General features: G+C 42.2%; 2 protein-coding genes across 2 annotated transcripts in view; one reads left to right on the forward strand and one right to left on the reverse strand.

Moving 5' to 3' along the window:
- abcb11b (ATP-binding cassette, sub-family B (MDR/TAP), member 11b) overlaps positions 1–12,660 on the reverse strand; it is a gene marked incomplete at its 3' end in the record, with an annotated part of 13,182 nt that extends 522 nt beyond the window's left edge. Inside the window, exons 1-23 of the mRNA XM_083685376.1 lie at positions 12,622–12,660; positions 11,912–12,228; positions 11,596–11,683; positions 11,267–11,400; positions 10,848–11,019; positions 10,431–10,555; positions 9,869–10,043; positions 9,491–9,604; positions 7,541–7,651; positions 7,021–7,146; positions 6,527–6,730; positions 6,166–6,336; positions 5,498–5,699; positions 5,043–5,121; positions 4,764–4,866; positions 4,290–4,466; positions 4,025–4,129; positions 2,919–3,080; positions 2,281–2,484; positions 1,936–2,177; positions 1,673–1,829; positions 1,081–1,278; positions 219–425 (exon numbers count right to left, since the gene is read on the reverse strand). Of these exons, the coding sequence (XP_083541502.1) occupies positions 219–425; positions 1,081–1,278; positions 1,673–1,829; positions 1,936–2,177; positions 2,281–2,484; positions 2,919–3,080; positions 4,025–4,129; positions 4,290–4,466; positions 4,764–4,866; positions 5,043–5,121; positions 5,498–5,699; positions 6,166–6,336; positions 6,527–6,730; positions 7,021–7,146; positions 7,541–7,651; positions 9,491–9,604; positions 9,869–10,043; positions 10,431–10,555; positions 10,848–11,019; positions 11,267–11,400; positions 11,596–11,683; positions 11,912–12,198 (3,543 nt within the window). The 5' untranslated portion in view covers positions 12,199–12,228; positions 12,622–12,660. The remainder of the gene's footprint in view (positions 1–218; positions 426–1,080; positions 1,279–1,672; positions 1,830–1,935; positions 2,178–2,280; positions 2,485–2,918; positions 3,081–4,024; positions 4,130–4,289; positions 4,467–4,763; positions 4,867–5,042; positions 5,122–5,497; positions 5,700–6,165; positions 6,337–6,526; positions 6,731–7,020; positions 7,147–7,540; positions 7,652–9,490; positions 9,605–9,868; positions 10,044–10,430; positions 10,556–10,847; positions 11,020–11,266; positions 11,401–11,595; positions 11,684–11,911; positions 12,229–12,621) is intronic.
- A 4,079-nt stretch (positions 12,661–16,739) lies between these two features.
- LOC310815073 (retinol dehydrogenase 7-like) lies at positions 16,740–20,679 on the forward strand. The gene is made up of 5 exons (XM_083684690.1): positions 16,740–16,822; positions 18,114–18,428; positions 19,010–19,268; positions 19,693–19,856; positions 20,167–20,679. The coding sequence occupies exons 2-5, from the start codon at positions 18,116–18,118 to the stop codon at positions 20,388–20,390; spliced, it is 960 nt and encodes a 319-aa protein (XP_083540816.1). The 5' UTR covers positions 16,740–16,822; positions 18,114–18,115; the 3' UTR covers positions 20,391–20,679.
- The last annotated feature ends 406 nt before the right edge of the window (positions 20,680–21,085 follow it).

A 21,085-nucleotide genomic window follows, 5' to 3' on the forward strand; every position in this document is an offset into this window, starting at 1 on the left:
GAAACAAAAACCTTAATTACTCTAATCCACTTTTTATTGACATTTTAATGCGAAGAAAGGATATCTGTTGAGAATTTTATTTAACAGTAGCTAGCTATAAATTACTCAACGAATTGCATATCTGAAATATCAAAATTTTCTACTGAATGGTGAAAGAATAAAACAAACGGTTCAGTGGTATTTGGGTTTCAGGGTTTGTTCACTAACTGGGGGAGTACCTCAGGTAATGACATGACAAAGTCGTGGAGTTGAGCTTTCTTGGCAGCGGAGATGATGTCATTCATGCTGACTTCCCTCAAGTTGTCTCCATACTTGATGTTTTCGCCGATGCTGCAGTCAAACAGAATGGGCTCCTGGGAGACGATCCCGATCTTGGAGCGCAGGAACGACACATTGACACCAGTCGAGTCGTGGCCATCGATGAGCTGCGATGGAAGAGCGGTACAAGTGGGGAAATCGAGTTAGCTTTCTTCCCCACTATGGATTTGATGCTATGTAATGGTGCATATTCTGAAATCCTATGCAGGTTGCTCCATTGTAGTGCCAAGTGACTGCTTCCATGAATGTGTTCACTGAATGTGTTCTGAATGTGTTCACATTAGAATAAGGCTATACTGTAGTATCGGTGTGCACCTGATGAGGTACAAATCTCTCTGCCCTCTGAAAAGAAACACATGCATGCTGCAAAATCTTTTGGACTACACAGCATTGTTTAGAGAAGCAAGGATAATTTCTTTGTTTTTTGTTTTCTTGTGCTCCTGCTGAGATTAAAAATGTAAAAGCATAGACCTTGGTGCGTAGAAAACTGCTGTCAGATAAAAGCTCTTGATTGATTATATGACAGATTATATTGTACAGAAATTCACTTTTATCTTAGCTGTGAGCCTCTCCACAGTATATATTTGCTGTGATCTCGTGTAGAGAGATGAGGACTGTATGGTGTGCTGTAAAGAGGACTGGGCCCTGAATAAATGCTGAGAAATGCATCCTCCCATTCCCCTTCCTTCAAGTAATGAAAGACAAAGAAGTGAGGAAGGAAGAATACACTTTAAGGGTATTCAATCAGGGCAGAGGACTCACAATTCTGCCGTGGTCAGGGTCATAGAACCTCTCCAGCAGCTGGACGCTGGTGCTCTTTCCACAGCCGCTACTGCCCACGAAGGCCAGTGTCTGGCCAGGCTTCACCGACACATGGAGCCCATTCAGCACCTGGATGTCGGGCCTGGTCGGGTAAGTGAACTTACAGTCAATGAACTCTAGGTCCCCTTTGAAGTCAGCCTTGAGAGGGAAAGAGAGGGTGTGTGTGTGTATGTGTGTGTGTGTGTGTGTGTGTGTGTGTGTGCGTGTGTGTGTGTGTGTGAGAGAGAGAGAGAGAGAGAGAGAGAGAGAGAGAGAGAGAGAGAGAGAGAGTTATGGCAACATCTTTAGTTGGCAAACAGCCATCGCAGGGGACAAAAATACTACGACTGTACTGTATATTAATCACAATATCGAATGCAAAACCACACCATGCAATTTCAAATGTTAGAGTTATTTTGCACACTGCGAGGGTTGTTTAGTGGATAGAGGATGTCACCCATAATTATGAGAAATATAAAACATAATATATGCCCATATCATAGAGAATGTTAAATGCAGTACTAGTGTCCTGAGTATTATTTCAGACGTTTACCCATTTGTCTCCCTCATTGCCGTACACACTGATTTTGGGCACGCGGTCCAGGAGCTGGAAGAAGCGGGCAGCTGAGATCTTGGCCTTGGCGTAGTCTGGGGTGTAGGAGGAGGCTCTGCCCAGGGCAGTGCCACTGGTCACTATGGCTGAGATGACCCTGGAGCAGAGAAGGAGGGACAATGGGTGTTAGCATAACCCCCAGACAGACAGACAGACAGACAGACAGACAGACAGACAGACAGACAGACAGAACAGATTCTCACCTGAAAACCATGCTGAAGTGGAGGCCTTCCTGTCTCACCAGGTAGCCTCCAAACCTGTAGGAGGCAGAGTTGGCCATGAAGATCACACACTGGGCAAAGCCATAGCAGGCCCCGTACACGTTGGCCTTCTTTAACGCCGCCAGGTATGGCGCCTCCAGATGGACCTGATACATATCCACGAAACTCCTCTCCTTACCCAGCCCCGCGATGGTGCGGATGTTGTTCAGGGCTTCCCCAGATACCTACAACACAGGAGAATCAGCACATGGAAATACTGTACATGCTCTGACATATGGTAGCCAAGCTCTATCTATACTGTATATGATGCTAGCAGTTGTAGGCTACCTGTCCTGCAGACTCCATGGCCAGTTTGTCCTCCTTGGCAAAGCCTGTGAGCATCTTAGCCTGGAAGCCCCCGGAGAGGGCCAGGAAGGGCAGGAAGCACATGATGACCATGCTCAGCTTCCAGCTGAAGTAGAAGGAGATGATGATGGCCACACCGATGTTTGTCAGGGAGTTGACGATCATGCCGATCTGGGAGCCCGTGGCCTGGGACAGAGATGGAGAGGGAGAGGAGGGTTAGGTGATTTCACTTTCAAACCATGATTTACAAGACCCTCTTTGCCCTGACACTCAGACATCTGATACAATGGCCCTACAGCAACAGAAATAGTACTAATTTATTATATAATACTTATCAAACCTTTTTTTTCAAAGCAACTCACAGTAGAGTGGGTGCTTACATTTTTTGTATATATGGTCCTGGAGGAAATCAAACTCTTACTACCACCTAACTGTTTACAACAACTTCTTCAGATTTCGCTTACCTTGACATTGTACAGTGTACCTACAATGTCAAGACAAGCGAAGGCCAAAGGAGTTGTTGTTAAGAGCTAGCTACAGTAGCACCATGTTCTACCAACTGAGAAACACAGGAGCCAATGAACTTGGGTCAGTGGAGGGCCTCTGAGAGCCACACTCACCCCCTGGACCTGAGAGGCGTCTGTGGCCAGACGTGTGGTCAGAGCCCCTGGACTGTTCTTGTGGTCATCAAACCAGCCAATCTCCTGGCCCAGCATGGCACGGAAGCCCATCCCCCTCAGCCTGCGTGTCAGCAGCTCGCCAGACTTGGAGAAAGCATAGCCCTGTCGGACGGAGACCGCCATTATCAGCATCATTGTCAACAACATCATTGTCAGTATCTTCAACATCATTTTAATCAGAAGAAGAAGCTGAGCATGAACACAAAAAAACTGAGAGATGTGTATCTCTGTTCTCTCATCTTTCTTTTCTCCTTTCAATTAATTTACAAAAACAAGGGAGAGAATGGTTGCATGGGGATTGAAGCTATTCTGCCCCCCTACTTTGAGATCCCTTCCCCAGAGTGGACAAATGGCTGTGAGCTCTGTGGGATGTTTTATGAGAGGTGAATGTTTTATGAGTATAGAAGTGATAGGATGAATTCTGATTGGTCTCCTTGCAAACAGCTCCTAATTGAAATACTTTAGTCTATATAACAGAGGTACAGGAACACATTCTAGTTCTGGTGTGGTTCTCGTCATGAACTGTGACTCTCTCTCTCTCTACTCTCTCTCTCTATCTATCATTTGCCATTGAGGGTAGAATGTAACATTGTTCTATGAATTATTTGCCTTGTAATAATTGTATAAGTATACAGTATTGTTAAAACAATTATTAAAGCAATATTAAAGCAAGTAATTATTACAAAAATCGATTCATTCTATTTGACCATTATTGCACAAAATCAGCACAAAATCAAAATTCTTTGCACATAATGATAATTACATATTAGAGTTTGGTGTCGGATTATCAATATTAGATATGCTTTGCTATTAACAAAATATAGCCAAATGTCTTAGCCAAACCTGCACTTGGAAACTGCCATTCTTATAAATGGTCTACAGGGATATGCATACCTATTACTATACTGTATGTCTGTATTTGGAATCTATCCATCAGTGTATTTGTTCATCTACCTTTCTGTTTGTCTGTTATGTTTGTTCAGTTTTCATCTCAAAAGGAAACTTATTTTAAAGGTAAACCTAAAGGAGAGGATAGAGGGATTTACCTGGAGCATCTGGGTGAAGAAGGAAGTCAGTCCCACGACCACAAAGAACATGCAGATGCCATTAATCTCCTTCCTCTGAGCCTCAGGGTCAGCCACGGAGAACGTCTACACACACACACACACACACACACACACACACACACACACACACACACACACACACACACACACTGGTGCTTAATCAGCTGCTCAGCTGCACCGCTGCTCAGACAATAACATTGGTGATTAACCTAGCTTCATTAAAAGCACACAGAATACACTTTACCGCCAATATCTGACTGAAGAGCAGAGAGTAGACAGGGTTGACCCCACCATTGATAGCAGCCCCGATACTGCCAAACAGCATGTAGGGCCACTCTGGGGCGTTGTACTTCAGGATCCTGGCTACAGGCGCTGGCTCAATATCCTCCTCCTCCTCCTCCTCCTCCTCTGGAATGGCACTCTAAAAACACACAAGCACACACACATACACACAAACATGCACATGCACATGCACATAAACACACACATGCACGCACACACACACACACACACACACACACCAACTATAGATTAAGAGGAGAGGGACAAGCACACATGTTTAAAAAATGCCCCCCCCCCCCTTTTTTTTAACCGTGAGGACAATGACCCCCTACCCACCCCCTTCACACACACACACACACACACACACACACACACACACACACACACACACACACACACACACACACACACACACACACAACACACACACACTGACCTCGCCCATGTCGCCCTTTGATATGAAGGATTCAGCGATGGGCACAGAAGACTCTGGGATGAGGTTGGACAGCTGGGAGCGAGACCTCTGACGGATAGATGCTCTGCACAATAAGGAAGCATCAAGTCAGTGTAACACCAACATCCAGTCAAATACAGTCTGAATGGCATTCTGGCACAGAATGGCTGTCATGGATCACCTAGATGGGTTCCTATCATTGGAAAATTGATGTGAGGAGGACCTAACAAATGGCTCATGGGAGATGTAGTTCCACAGTACCTCAGACTGGCTCGGTAGCTCCCAGCTCTGGAGAGAGTCGTCTTCTCAGGCTCCTTGCGGGCCTCCTCATTACTCGCCACTAAAACAGCACATGGAGAGGGGTTAAGGATCTATACAACTTTATATACTTTATTCAGAATCCTTGTCAATTCCTCAATTTGGAATTTTACGGAGCACTTCCCAGTTTTCTCACCCTGCACATATATTTGACAAATAAAAGTATATTAGTGCACCTTACTGCTCCAGGTGCTTGGAGGGATTGGATCATAGAAACCAACGTTGGGTTTTAAGGTCCATATTGTGGAGAAAACAAGTATGCCAGTGTGCTGGAGTTCGATTTTTCTTTCTATTTGACCATTTTAGTGTTGGCAAATATGTGTTCAAAATCAACAAATGTCTTGGAGGTGGGGGTTTAAAAATAAAAGTGAAATTAAAAAAGTGTGGTGGAGACTTACTTTGACGAGCCTTCTCATTGAGGGCCTTGTCTCCTTGGGTCTGCAGGGTGACCAGGGTGAAGTAGACCCCCTTCCTCTCCAGCAGCTCCTCATGTTTGCCTCGCTCCACGGCCCGCCCATGCTCGTAACCCACGATCACGTCCGCATTCTTAATGGTGGACAGGCGGTGGGCGATGGAGATGGTGGTGCGGCCCACGGCACCCTGGAGGGAGAAACTGTGTCGTCATCATCATCAAGACATCATCACACCTAACTACTAATGACATTTCCAAATGTTCGTTATCTAGGCAACACTTTGTGATAAGGGGTTGGAGGCATTGTAGCACATTCTGTCCGAACACATGAACAGATGCAGCTATATCAAAGCTGTGTTGCAGCCTGAACCAGCGTACAGGAACTGAATGGGTCATGTCATTCCAATTAAGGTCAAATAAAGCCTGGCTAATTTACAAGAACCTCAAATGAATTGCATTGCATGTATAGCCTTCTCAATGGCTAAAGTAAGAAACAGGAAAAGATGGTGGATCCCACTCATGGTGCTGCTGTAGCATTAGTAGTTTGGTGAACTGCTCTTGCATAAACAATAATCTTGCCTGACACCTGAAGAGCTAATACCTAGGGCTTGGGCTCAGTGGGCTAATATAGTCTTGAAGTTGGGTCACACTCACTTTGTCCAGTGCATCCTGCACCACTGCCTCACTCTCGTTGTCTAGGGCGGAGGTGGCCATGTCCAACAGCAGGATACGGGGGTTCCTCACCAGGGCTCTGGCGATGGCGATACGCTGCTTCTGACCTCCGCTCATCTGACCGCCACCCTCCCCCACCAGCGTGTCCAATTTCTGACTCATCAAATGTACATGTTGATGTTTATACATATCAGTCAAATGATTGGCAGCTGCTCTCCATTCCTCCAAACCTATTGGTTACCCTTTGCTGTCATCTATAGGCTACAATCAACAATCGATGTTGGCGATGTGTTTCTTAGAAGTGAGTATACACATTTAAAATGGCATTCCAGCTTCACTCCACCTGCGGTAGGTCCATGATGAAGTTGTAGGCGTTGGCCTCCTTGGCGGCTCTGACGATATCGTCCATAGACACCCCAGGTCGGCCGTACCGGATGTTCTCAGCTATGGTGGTGGCGAACAGGACGGGCTCCTGCTCCACGATGCCGATCAACGAGCGCAGCCATTGAATGTTCAGACCTCTGATGTCATGGCCGTCCAGAGTCACCTATGATTGGAAGCCATGAAAACGTTGAATCTTTTGGATAATATGGTTTTTGAACTTTGAACTTGACAGTTAAAACAGGATGAGAGAGAGAGAATAGGAATGACAATTTCAAATGTCTCCACACTGTTTCTGCATTTCCACACTGAAATGACTAAAATACACTCTTTCACCTATAAGCCGTGTGGATTCCACAGATGATTACATAATGTTGTCGACTGATAGAAAGTACAACATGTAATAACTGTCTTATATCATGTTATACTGAACATATGCACGACATGTTAACCCACCATGCCTTCCTTGGGGTCGTAGAAGCGTTGGATGAGCTGCACAGCGGTACTTTTCCCAGCTCCACTGGGACCCACAAAGGCAGTTGTCTCTCCAGACTTCACCACAACACTCAGCTGGTCCAGAATCTAGCATGGTGTAACAACAGATTACATGATCTTATCATAAATATAATCATTTCAATAGAATCTTCAGTAAGCATGATTTACAATATACTGTTTGTAAGCTACTGATGTATTTCAATTTCTATTTTCTGGAGGGCAACCTTGCATTTCAAAAGATAATATTTACTATTACTAACAATGTGATCACATACAAGCAAGTTTAACAACTGAAGTATGTGTACTGTACAGTAAATCTTCAAACTTCTGATTATTTTCTTTTGAAACACAAGGTCGCTTTCCTCTTTATCATTGTATTGGATTCAGCCTTTTGGAGCTCGTTTCCTTTCTGCTACTGTATCACAAAGAGATACCGTATCACTAAAAAAAGATCATCCTACTAAGAAATAAGCAGCAGTACCATAACTTCAGGTCTGGATGGGTAATGGAAGGTCACATTATGGAATTCAATGTCTCCTTTCACTTTGTCTAGTTTGTAGCCTGCTTCTGAGAGGCAGTCTATCTCCGGCTCCTAGAATGAAAACAAGATAAGACCCTTTTAATGAGACAATGCCAACTAAAGGACAGTGCAAACAAGTGCTGTTCACTTAAAAGTTGTCGAAAAATATGGACCTCGACCTGCAATGACACCTGAGTGGTTCCAGGCAGGTCTATGTGGAGTAATGATGTTCTGAAATATAATCCAATGTAACCAATAAGAGATAAGAGACTAAAGAACTAATGATATAACATCAAATATGACTATTCAAATGTAACTAATGAAATTACATCAGGTGTAACTAACATAATGACTCAAGGTTGATTAATGTTGAAAGGGGTTTAACATGTTTAATGATTGAAATATAATCAAGTCTGAAAGGGAGAGAGAGAAAGAGGAACCTGGGAAGCTGCCAAAAGCAGAGGATATGGCAGTTGGAAAGTGTATGTACACGCACATCCTATGTGTACATCCTCCTAAGGTACCTTCCAGAATAAGGGGAAGGTGTGCCCAAAATATGGTGTGAGGAAGGAGAAAGAAGTCTGATAGGTTAAAGGGACTCCAGGAGGAGATCAGGCCGGGGGATAGGCATAAAATGGGATGACAAGAGCATCTCAGTGGGCATTCCATAAGACCCCCGAAGAGGATGTTTCACCTGAACCAGGACCAGGAGGTCTAGCCCAGTCGGGGTAGCACACAACCAACGTTCTCTCCGGGGAGAATTCGGACATGGAATCCCCCAGCCTGGAGGCTGTTGGCATCAGAGTAGGCTCCCTTTTAGCTACCTTGAGCCTTAGCCCTGGCTCTATCAGCACTTGGCATCGCCCATAGCTGTTAGTAGTTGGGACTTTGGCAAGAGGCTTGCAGAAGGTTGAGTGACCGCTTCACTGTCGACGCTGGATGGGGCCTCTCTAAATTTATATCAAGTCAGACAGACTTTTAATTATTTGTCTGATTAAAGATTAAATTGCCATGCTGTAACGCTTTAAGATTAAGTACAAACCTGCATTTAAAGAAAAATAAATATTGTAGTTCTTATCAGAAGGTTAGTTGGGAATGAAACTGTCACCTAAAGCTGAATTATCCACCTTGTTAATTGTAAAAAGTTAGATTTCACTGCGCATATTTTAGCATAAGATCTAAATGGTTAATCTAGCCCACCTTTTTTCAATATCTCCTTTGGATAAATTGTCCTTATCGTTAAGTTAAATTCCTGCAACCACACCAACTGGCACTCGTATTAGAATAGAGCTGTTGTTAACTATAGGGGGTTTTAAGCTATGTTCCATTGTAGGTCACTTATGGTTAATAGCTGAAAGAGGAAGCAGGGGAAACTATAGGATGTAGACAGTTAACAGCAGGGTGAATTTATTCGCCACTATCCTAAGCAGATTTTTAGAGATCCTACTAAGGTAAGACCCTTTAGGCTAAAGATCAAACCCGTTAGGTGGAGGGCTAGTTCGGGGCTCCTGTACAGGGCCACTTGCCGGGAGACAAAGTGAGAGTACATAAATCAAACATTCATCCATGATTCCAAATGACAAAGAAGGAGAGAGAGATATCAAGTGAGTTGTACAGCAGATACATCACCCTGATTCATTATTATATGCATTATCAGTTAGGGCCAGGAGTTTTTTCTAGCCTAACCGCTTGACCTGACCAGGAAAAACTCTGGGCCCTAGTTATCATCTATAACTAGGAGCCCAGTTTCCCGGTCATGTCATGTGTTCTGGTGGAACTTGTGTTCCTCTTCTGTACTGTACGTCGTTGTCAGCATTATCTGTCATTTTGCTATTATACTCTAACACATGCAATGTGAATGTAAGATACTGTATGTGTGTTGTGTTACATAAAGAGTGCTGGCATTCTCACCCTGTCAATGGTCTCAAAGATAATGGTTGCAGCTCCCCTCCCCGAGGCGAAAGCCTCCAGGCAGGGCGCGGCCTGGCCCAAGTTCAGGGCTGCTATCAGTACGCCAAAGAACACCTACAATAACCAAACAGGAATGTTTTATGAATCTCACTTTTCTCATGGTGAAAAGAAACAACAATTCAGGGTACCTTGGACAAGTTGAAGAAAGGGTACCTTGGGCAAGTTGATAATATCTTTTTTGAATAGCAAACTGTATGGCCTGAGGACCCTCTACATACTTTAACAAGTTGAGTGGAGTATAGAATAGAACAGAGCAGAGCAGAGCAGAGCAGAGCAGAATAGAATAGAAGATACCTAGGTGCTGGTCTAGAGCTGTACCTGCAGCAGTGTTCCTGGGGTGTACTCCTTGGAGTCCACCACCAGGCTGGAGCCGTACCAGAAGGCCAGGGCGTAGCATAGGAAGATGATGAACCACATGTAGCCTGTGAAGAAGCCCATGATCAGCCCCTTCCTGATGCCCCAGTGCTGCGCCGAGATCAGGTTCTTGTCATACCTGTGAGCAGGCAGCGGTGATCATTTCAGATTCAGAAAATGTTTGTTCTCTTGTCACTAGGCAATTGTGTTGCAGCAGAATAAAGTAGGGTAGAACGTAAAGGGGAGGGATAACCTAAAAAATTAATGTCAACACGCACAAATACAACAGGTCAGCATGTTCACAGAACAATAACATTTCAGGAGGTTTTTACAGAGCATGTGGAGCTAAAATCTGTATAGGAGCAGGAGGCTTAATCTGAGTCAGTGCAATCTCTCTTAAGTGTATCATATGGATTTAAAAAATGAGGTTATCAGTTTGACATACTGTATTTCAGTATGTACATTTCAGGCTGTCATTTATCCAACATATTCGAATCTGAAAAGAAACGTCACGTTATGATGTTACCTCTCCACTTCCTTTTTCTCCCCTCCGAAAGCGGCCACGGTTCTGATGGAGGAGAGTACCTCGTCGGCCACGGCTCCAGCCTTGGCATAAGCCTGCAGCTCCTGCCCCGTTAGCTTGGCCACAAACTAACACCAGAGCAGACCAGCAGAGAGGTGCAGTCAGTAAACACTTAGCTCATACTGTACATAACAGCAGCTCAATGGCAATGGTCACATGGTTGACAAACAGAGGAAATCAAAGAACCATTCTTGATACTCATAAAATGACCTTGCCTTCATTTTATAGGGTGAGAGAGGAGAGGAAAGGAGAGGAGGGGAGAGGAGAGGAGGGGAGAAAAGAAGGGACAAGAGTAGGGGAAAGAGCAGAACTGGAAAGGACTTGACAGGAAGTCAAGGTTATACAAATTGATGGTCCTACCAGAGCCATGAGTGCGGCCCCTACACCAATTAGAGGACTGGCTGCAATGATGACGAGTGTCAGCTTCCATCCTTTCACAAAGCCCATGAGAAAACCGCATACAAAGGTAGTAAAGCGCTGGATGAAGATGCTCACTTGGTCTGCGATGGCGTCGTTTATCTTGTTGATGTCACTGTGACAAGAGAGAAAGAATCAAGAAAACAGTGGCACAACAAATACAGAAATCTGACCCTCACTTCAAACGTACGTCCATTCAAACGTAGGGAAGGAGGAACCTGAGGTGAGTTCCCATCAGAGCACAAACAAGATCATCTGTAGTTTAGATCACGGTGGTAAGCAATGGACTTAAGATGATTTTATTGGTACCAAACATTTGAGACACTCGTGACTCATCCTTGTTTAGTCTTCCGTTCTCTTACTCTGACATTCGTGTGTTCAACTCTCCAACAGAGTTGCAGTCGAACCATCCGATCTCCATCCTCATCACCTTGCTGAAGTACATCTGCCTGATGATCTTGATCTGTCTGGCTGCAGACTTCACCCACAGGGAGATCTAGGAGAACCGGGACAAGAAAATCCATCTGGATCTATAAATCTCTGTCAATCAAATTACCTGCAACTTTTTCTAGGAGTAGGCCTAATCTTTAATGTTAAAATATGTTAACCTGATGCAAACTCAAATCATTAGACTAGAAGTATCATTGCTGCAAGTTCATTTGTAAATAAAACGTGAAACTGTTGGACTTACTTGAATGTATCCTAGCACAAAAACAGCAACTCCAATGGCAACATAATAGTAGGCAAAGTTGGTCATCTCATACTCAATGTCCAGAAGCCTGAAAAAGAGTTACATGCAGCAATGAATACAATTCTGAAAACAGCCTGAAGGAATAACCCCAACCTTGTCCTCAAATATAAATTTTGTATCTGTATCCTATCCACCAATGGTATGAATAAAACAAACTTGAGAAATTAGATACAATATCTCTCTATCCCTCAACATAACAACTGAATGTTTATAAGAGTGAATAACCATGTAGGAACTTAAGGTTGGTGGGACCTACCCACATGATCTCCCCAGCAGTTCTTCTCTAGTCCCATTTCCAGTCATGTTTTCCATCCAGTTTCCCGTCCAGTTTTCCGTCCAGTTTCCCGTCCAGTTTGCCTCTAGTGTTTGGTTCTCCTCCTTCCATTTAATGGTGTTGTTCACACACTCTTTCCTCTCGTCCATCAGCTCAGTCAACTCAATGTCGTAGTCGATGAAGGTGTCAGTCAGCATGCCGAACACAATGAGCATGAGGGGCTGTGCAGAGCCGTGCAGCATGGCACACACACTGCCCATTATCATCATCAGGACCTCCTGGCAGCTTGCAAAGCGAAACTGCACACACACACACACACACACACGCACACACGCACACACACACACACGCACACACACACGCACGCACGCACGCACGCACGCACGCACGCACGCACGCACGCACGCACGCACACAGACACAGACACACACACACACACACACACACACACACACACACACACACACATGCACACACGCACACACAGAGTCAGTTACCATGTGGGAATGTCTGGTTTTAGGTATACAGGCTGGCACATGATGCATTATCATACACATATTCACTGATTTCCATTTGTGTTTTTAGATGTGTCAATGTGTCCATTCCACAAAATTTCAAAAAGAATGACATTCACACTATACAACACCACAGTGATTTCACATACACATCATAGGACACAAATAAAAGACTACCAGCTGAAAGAAGCCAATCCTGATCGCTGCTTCCTCCGTCTTCTTCTTCTGAGATCTGGGAGTTAAAGCCCACAGGAGAGGACTTTAAAGGCTGAATGAAGCATTTATAAACCTGTGATAAGGTCTGCATGGAGGCTTCATCAATCATTTAGTAGCAAATTCATCTGATGCTTTGGCAAATTTGTCATAAGCCTTTTTCCACACTTTCTATTGTATCACATTTGGTTATGAATGTTTTTTGGGTTAGTGTTGGCGTTAGGGTTTTATAAAGGGTTAAGGGTTAAGGGCTTCAGAGAGAAGAGGGAATCCTGTCTTACTTTTCATCCTGTTTAGGGGACGCCATTGTCCTGCAGTGAAGAGGAAAAGAACAGACTGTGAAATGTGACCTGGCTCTCTGCTTGTCATAATTCTGAGAAATATGATAAGAAATCACCCAAACTATGAGTGGAAATTCTGAGAGGTGTGATACTTACATGTAGGCACCATTGTGCTCTGAAATGTAAGGATAATAAGCAGTTATTGTGTTTTTTCTAGATAAATGCTCATGTCAGGAAAATCCTACATAATCTTCAGTGTAGTTGTAATGTACAGTACTGTACCTTCATCAGACAAGTCATAGCCATTGTTTTCTTGTCCCAGCTTTTTGATGCTGCGCAATTTAACTGATCCAGGCATCCTGAATTGTCTAGAAAATATTCAATGGGGGAGAAATGAAAGGATCTCCAAATTAGTCATTTTCTGTATAAAACATGAGATAAACATTCCAATTTAGAATTTAGAAAAAATGAAAATCTATGGATAACATAGAGCATAATTTTTTTTTCTCACAAAATGATACACAAAATGGACAAAATTGGGGGAGAACTCTGTTAATGAGAGATAAACTCACCTACTCGTTTCCCACCACAAGAGCAATAAACTGTATATCCTCCTTGGATTAATAATCCTCTTGGTTTCTGTCCAAAGAGAGTCAGGTGAATCTTTAATATCAATCAGAGGGTGTTTTCAAAGAATGTAATTTCAATGGACCTCCAATGGTAACTCCGTATCCTGGCATGTGCTGCTGAGTCCACCTGGCAGTCAACACTGCCCAGTGGTTGTGACAGATTCACTCTGAGGTTTAGTGGGGTAGAAGGCTTTGTTGAGGCCTCTGGCACTCGCATCACGTGCTGTTATTGAGGAGATAGGCCCGGCTGGGACTTCGGGTCATACGATTTGTTTGGAGGTAAGTGTCCTGTCGGTTCAGGCTGCCAAAGAGGCCAATGACCCGGCTATGTAAAGAATAAAGGGAGAAACCATGGTACAAAAAACAGCCACAGTCATTTACTATATCTGGCCTTTGCTATACCAGGCCTACCAAATGGTTGAGTTATCATCATTTTAGAGCAGTTGGATTAAGTTGTAGAGCAATATCCTGTATGCAATGACAAGATAATAATAATAATAACAATAATAATAATAATAATAATAATAATAATAATAATCATAATAATCATAATAATAATAGTAGTAGTGTTGCATTGCGAAAGGCAAAGGTATTTTAGTCTGAAACAGTGATTTAGTGAGATGAAAGACTGTTTCTATAATGTGCGTTATAGTGCTTTACCTCTGAGCTGTATTCAGTCAACTGAACAATGTGTTAAAGTCCTAGAAAAAGGGATTTTTCATTAACCATTTTGAGTTCAGTGTAAAGAGTTTTGAAAGAAGAGCACATATCTAATATTAGCTTCAAAGCAAGCAGAAAAAAAACTCTAAACATGAATTGTGATATAATATTTGCACCATAATGTTTTTTCTTAATTGCTTGAGCACATTTCTTGAAACAGTACAACTTTTCAAAACAGATAACACATTCCCCTAAAAGTTAACACGTCTGCCAAAACACATTTTACGTTACTGATTACCTATTTCATTTGTGATTACAGACTGACTGTTAGTTGAACTGTTGAGTAGAAAATCAATATGCTATAAGAAAATAAATGAAATTGTGTAAGTCAACATTCACTCAATTGAGTTGTGGGTCTTATGTAGAGAGTTTTTTAAACAGTTTTGCAAAAAAAGTGCATTTTGTTTGCATTTTGTATGAAAGCAATGATAAATGACTAACTATGTTTCAACAATTGTTACTGTTGTGCCTCTGTATGTTACTGTGGTGGGCATGTAGACACATTTAGATTAATATAAGTTTCCACATTTATGTTTGGCAAGAGACTTTTGGCTATATTTTGTTAATACCAAAGCATATCTAATATTGATAATTTGAGCGCAAACCGCTTGAGAAAAAGAAAACTCCTAATGGTAGCCAAAACATGCACTATGAGGCTGTAGATAGAGTTATAATAATATCAGTTTCCACACAGAGGTTTGGCTTAGACTTTTGGCTATATTTTGTTAATACCAAAGCATATCTAATATTTCCAATGTAATTTTCACTATGTGCTAAGACTTGTTGAGTTTGTGCTGATTTAGTGCAAGAATGGTCAAATAGAATTAATCAAATGAGGCTTTAATAATACTGTATACTTATACAACTATTACAAGGCAAATACTACACAGCCATAGCAGAATAGCTCCCCCTTCAAGACATCCATTTATAATTGAGATTTGTGTAACATACTAATTATATCACATTTGATCCCTCTGCTTGTGAATACAACTATGGGAGGTTTTAGTGTGTGAAGACAGGATGCCTTCTCAGAACTAAGGCAAAGTCAATCACCCTCTGGGTCATTGCCCTCAGTGCTGCCCCCCTGATGCCTAAACCATCTGTGATGATATGGCGTTTCATAGTTCTCTGCACATTTACTGTTCCTTAAGTCTTACAAATACTGGATGAACAAAATATGGTGTGATGATGGGTGTATGTATGATGATGGGAGCATGTATGATGATGGGAGTATGTATGATGATGGGAGTATGTATGATGATGGGAGTATGTATGATGATGGGTGTATGTGTGATGATGGGAGCATGTATGATGATGGGAGTATGTGTGATGAGCGAATCCTTCACCAGACTCATCTGCCATGAACTGACATATTATGCAAACAGGCATTGCATATTAGAACTATGCTAGAGGCAGAGGCGAGCCCGAATGACTGTTAGAGGTATTTTTCATACCTGTCTTTTGCATATCCTCTAGGCAAAAGACAGGTATGAAAAAATACCTCTAACGGCCGTTCGGGCTAACCAGAAGCATGTACTGTACCATATCACCATATGCCAATTAACTGGCTTTTCAAAGTTATTTGATTCAAAGCCTTCATGATCATAGGGAGGGCAGACTTTGACACTGCTACGTGTGTAATGACATGTGAGGGAGAGGTTCTAGAAACATGCTGGTAGAGACCGTAGATAAGAACATAAACAATAGTGGACAGCAATTATTAACTTGTTAATTTCAAGAGCAACATAGAGAGTTCACACAATTATGATGCAAGAAGCTGCTTGTCCTGCTCAATTATAAATTTAGCAATGGATGGCAGTATGGGCTTCAGGTGGACCTAGATCATTATGAGATCCGATCGGTAGTCTGGTGTGGATGCACCTCTGACCTGAGACAAGGTGATAAAATATTGCTGACTTTCTGAGTGGGTTATGTGGGTCTAATTACACAACTGATTGAGGTGTCCAGTGCCAACCATTAATATTGTGCCAACTCAGCGTGGGATCATGAGCAGTGAATTATTGATTGATCCAAAATAATACTTAAAAGAGACCTATTTGGCACCATCAAGTGGCCAATAAACTACATGGCATGACCGCTGTTTGACGCGTTGAGATAACCCATGGACTTTTGTCAAAGCACTTTTGTCAAAATGTTATCTAAAGAAATAGAAATGTACTGTATGTGGGAATCATAACAGTATATACATTATTTGGATGAAAACATTGGGTAAAACCTAACCCTAACCCTAACCCTAACACTAACATTTAATTCCGTTGAACAGATGTGGTCATATAATAGGCATAGTACTATCAATATCTGTAAATATCTTCATGTGATAATAGACATCTATAGTTAAATCAGTACTGATCATTGGCTTTGACATATTATCCAATTCGCTTTATCATTGGATAATAACCCTACTCTACTCCAATTGGCCACAACCGGCCATGTGACGCACTTGAGTTTTAGTTTGCGGTTTAGTACATTTGTGGAAACTCCTTCGTTACTGTCCAGCTAGAACACCACAATCAGGTAAGATTAGCTGAACGGTAGATTTTACTACATTTGGATTAGGTCTCTCTAATCACTGTAAAATATTGAATATGCATATTACTAAGAGGACAATAACAGTGTTATTGGACAAACATTAATGCGCATTAATGTATTTGAAATGTAGCAAGAAAACGTTTTTTGACAGCTACCTCGATCAGTCATTACAGCTGTAAAGTTATGTCTTCATATTTATATGTCACGTCTTGCGTGGTAATATCACTTTAATATCACTTGTCAACGGATGCTTTTAAAGTTGATATGCAATAGATTTTGGTGGGCTTTTAATAAACTTTCAGCGCCCGCCCATTTTGTTTTGACCTAAAAGATCATACTGCATACATATTGCATACAAACTGCATGTGTGTCAATACCAACTCTAGGCTTCTAATTATGTATTTGAACCACATCTAATTTAATTTAGGGTAAAGGGCATTTGGTAAACCATGGACTGCTTTTGAAATATCGTTGATCATTTACAAAGAGCAATTTCACCAGTAACCCAATGCACTTTGACGTTGGCATAGACAACACTCCCTAAATAAAATGACTGATCTTCAAACCTTTAATTGCCTATCTGACATATGGCCTGTACTACAGTGTTTCTATAGCTAATCAAGGCCATGCTGATAGGTTGATTGGTTAAATCAGATATGTTAGTGCTGGAGTCTGGGGGTCAGAGACCAAGGTTGGGAAACACATTCTTAAAGGATGATATAGCTGTTGTGGAACATTATTAGTCATGTGCAGATGTAGGGCCTTTGTAGGTTTGCAGTGTACAATACAATGGGTTGGCAAGGAAATGTGGCTATTGTTAATAGCAAAGCATATCCTAATATTAGTAATCTGACTCCAAGTAATATAATTAACACTATGTGCAAAGAATTGTTGAATTTGTGTTGATAATACTGTAAACTTATACAATTATTACAAGGCAAATATATCATAGAGTTACATTCTACCCTCATGGTAAATGATAGATAGGGAGAGAGAGAGAAACGATCTGTTACTCGACTCACCCAATTGATGTCAGATCAGCTTTTTATCACAACTTTATTGCTTTGTCGTCCTTATTCTGCTCTGTCGTACGCATTGTAACAAAGTAGCTAGCTACACAACAAACCAGTGGGGTTCTGATAATAGCTAATCCTACTGTCAGCATGTTTGCGTGATGTGTTATACCCCCCTTTGTCCTTCTATTGGCTGCAACACTGAATCTGTCTTAGATATGTGTCTGACTCCTATGGCCGTATCCACAATCCTCTCCTCCTAGCCATGTTCCTGTACCTCCTTGGACTGCTGGTGGTTTACTACCTGTACCGTTGGTATAAGGAGCTCCCCAGAGTCCCCAACAAGTCAGACAAGTATGTCTACATCACAGGATGTGACTCTGGCTTCGGGAACCTTCTGGCCAGGCACCTGGACAAGCTGGGGTTCTGTGTGATCGCCTCCTGCTTCACAGAGAAGGGTGAAGAGGACCTAAGGAAGGCCTGCTCAGACAGACTGACCACCACTCACCTCAACGTCACCAAGACCGACAGCATCAACAAGGCAGCGGCTTTCATCAAAGACAAGGTTGGAGAAAGGGGTGAGTGTTGGCATTGGAAAGTGCTCGTGTTTGCATGATATGTACAATGTATGGTTGCAAATGTCAGTCTAGCTCCAGCTTGATATGAAATCTGTGGTATAGATCCCACTTGACCTATGGACGTTTTCTAATGGTTAGACTGTGTTCGACTTAAGCTGCACTGTGTAAAAAGTAGAGCTTGATTTGATATGCTTAACTCTGGATCTGTAGAAATTGTTTCAGATCTGCATCATGCCGTTGTCTTGACTGAGCTGAAGTCTCCATACTGGTCTGTCTTCAATCATAAACACATAGGCAGACTGAAAGCTTCTGTTTGGCAAAAAGGATACACACACATACAGTTTAATGTACACTAATGCCCTCAGAATGTATGTACTGTATGCAAATGAATGCGCCCAGAAGGCCTATTGACCTTTTATATCTTCCGAGTCAAGAGACATTTATTAGTTTGAAAGAAACATGAAAAGTGGCTTCCCGATGGAAAAAACCCCCATAAAACAACCAAGCTCTTGAGACTTAACACATGGATATTACACGGTATGCCATAGTGGCTGAGAGCATGTTGTTGTGTGACCTTATAGGCCTTTGGGCTGTGGTAAACAATGCGGGTGTGGCTGTGCCTTCGGCTCCCTGTGATTGGCTGACCATCGACGACTACAAGTCCATGCTGGACGTGAACCTGAATGGGGTCATCGCTGTGACGCTGAGTGTTCTGCCTCTTATTAAGAAGGCCAGGGGTCGTGTGGTGAATGTAGCTAGCGTTTTTGGCAGGATCAGTCCCGTAGGAGGGCCGTACACAGTCTCTAAGTACGGAGTGGAAGCTTTCAACGATAGCCTGAGGTGAATACATTTTTTACCTTTGTATTATCACAAATTGTATAATCATTTTGTTACATAGCACACATACAATATTTTTCATAATACATTTTATTAACAATGTATGTTGTTGAGAGTAGTCTTGCATAGACAGACATACAGCTACAGTGAGCAGTGTTATACTAGAACATACGAGAAGAACGGGATGAGCACAGAAATATAGAAACTGTGGGGATGAGACTACATTGAGCAATCCAATGTTTTTCCTTAAAGGCAATCAGATCCCAATCTGGGATTGGTAAATCAATTTTGGGACTTTTAAATTAATGATAACCATTGACTCTTGAAGAATATAACTTAGGAATTTAGTTTGCCCCATCAATCTGGACAATTTTGGCTAATGAAACCACTGAAATTGATACAAAACTAAAAATCTCTCCTTTTTCAGGATAAACATGAGACCATTTGGAGTCAAAGTTCTCTGCATTGAGCCAGGCTTCTTTAAAACCACTGTGACCGACTCAGTAGTGTTGGGACGAAGCATCAAGATGCTGTGGGAGAAAATGCCACAGGAAGTCAGAGATGACTACGGAGCTGATTACTTGGACAAGGGTAAATATGGAGACCTGCAGTAGGCCTGATTTTCCCTGTATTGATTCCCACAAATTGGAAGAAAAACTTGAGGGTTCCTTTTTATCTGTACAATGCAAGATTTTGTTAACCAGTAGATTAAGATTTTGTTAACCATTGTATCCCATCTTGCAAAATGACATACACTTGAATACAAATAAAATCTTTATAGTTGACAATGACATTATAAAACCATCAAGAAAACCAAAACAAACTGTTGTGACCATCTAAACTGGTGATATTGAACAAGTCAAGACACGTTTATAACATGTCCGCTCCTTGTCCCTTAAAGTGGACGTGATGATGAAGGAGAAGCTTTCCAAGATGTCCGACTCAGACCTGATGAAGGTGGTGAGCTGTATGGAGCATGCCGTATCTGCTGTCAGTCCTCGGACACGCTACTCCCCCGGGTGGGACGCCAAGTTCTTCTGGATCCCCTTGTCCTATCTGCCCACTGCCTTCGCTGATTACCTGCTCCTGAAGGAAGCCATCCCACCAGCCAAGGGTGTCCACTAAGGCAGATGTCTCCCGTTAGCGCTTATCTGCTCTCTGGAGTGACTATGCGACTGCTTTTACTGTTATTAACATTTATATCCTGTATGTCTTTCCTGAGAATGTAGCCTAAGCTTTGCCACTGACCTAGATATGTTTATTTTCATTATATCCCTTCCTACATGCATTTGCACATAATATCACATTTGCCCATTCATAATCAAACATTTGGTTCCCATCAATGAAGTGTTGTAAACTGACTTGTCACACTTATGATAGGCTACCATAAAAGCCATACCCAAGGTCAAGCCCATACACTTGGTCTCTCCAGCTTTTATGTTCTCTCAATTCAATACTCCTCAGTTGCTGTATGACACGGGCAGCGCTCAGCTGGTTTATCAAAAAGGCTTGTGTGTAGACAAAGGAAAGTACATTTCTTAATGAAAGCCTTGTCTTACTGCATTTTATTCATAAGATAACTGAGTGACCTGTGAATTTCAAGGTCGAGTGATAATGATGTGAAGATATAGGTCCCTGATAATTGTTTTGTCCTTGGTATGCTGATATGGATGAGTTGGAGGTTAACAGTATGGAATAGATTACCAATTCAGTTTGGATAAAGGAGATCCACAAGTCTGCACAAGCATTACGAGTTGTTAATGACAGGTTGATGGGGCATACAATATATACTGTATGTGAAATAGGATACAAACTCATCA

Source organism: Argentina silus (genome assembly GCF_951799395.1).
Source record: "Argentina silus genome assembly, chromosome: 14".
Lineage (NCBI taxonomy): Eukaryota > Metazoa > Chordata > Actinopteri > Argentiniformes > Argentinidae > Argentina > Argentina silus.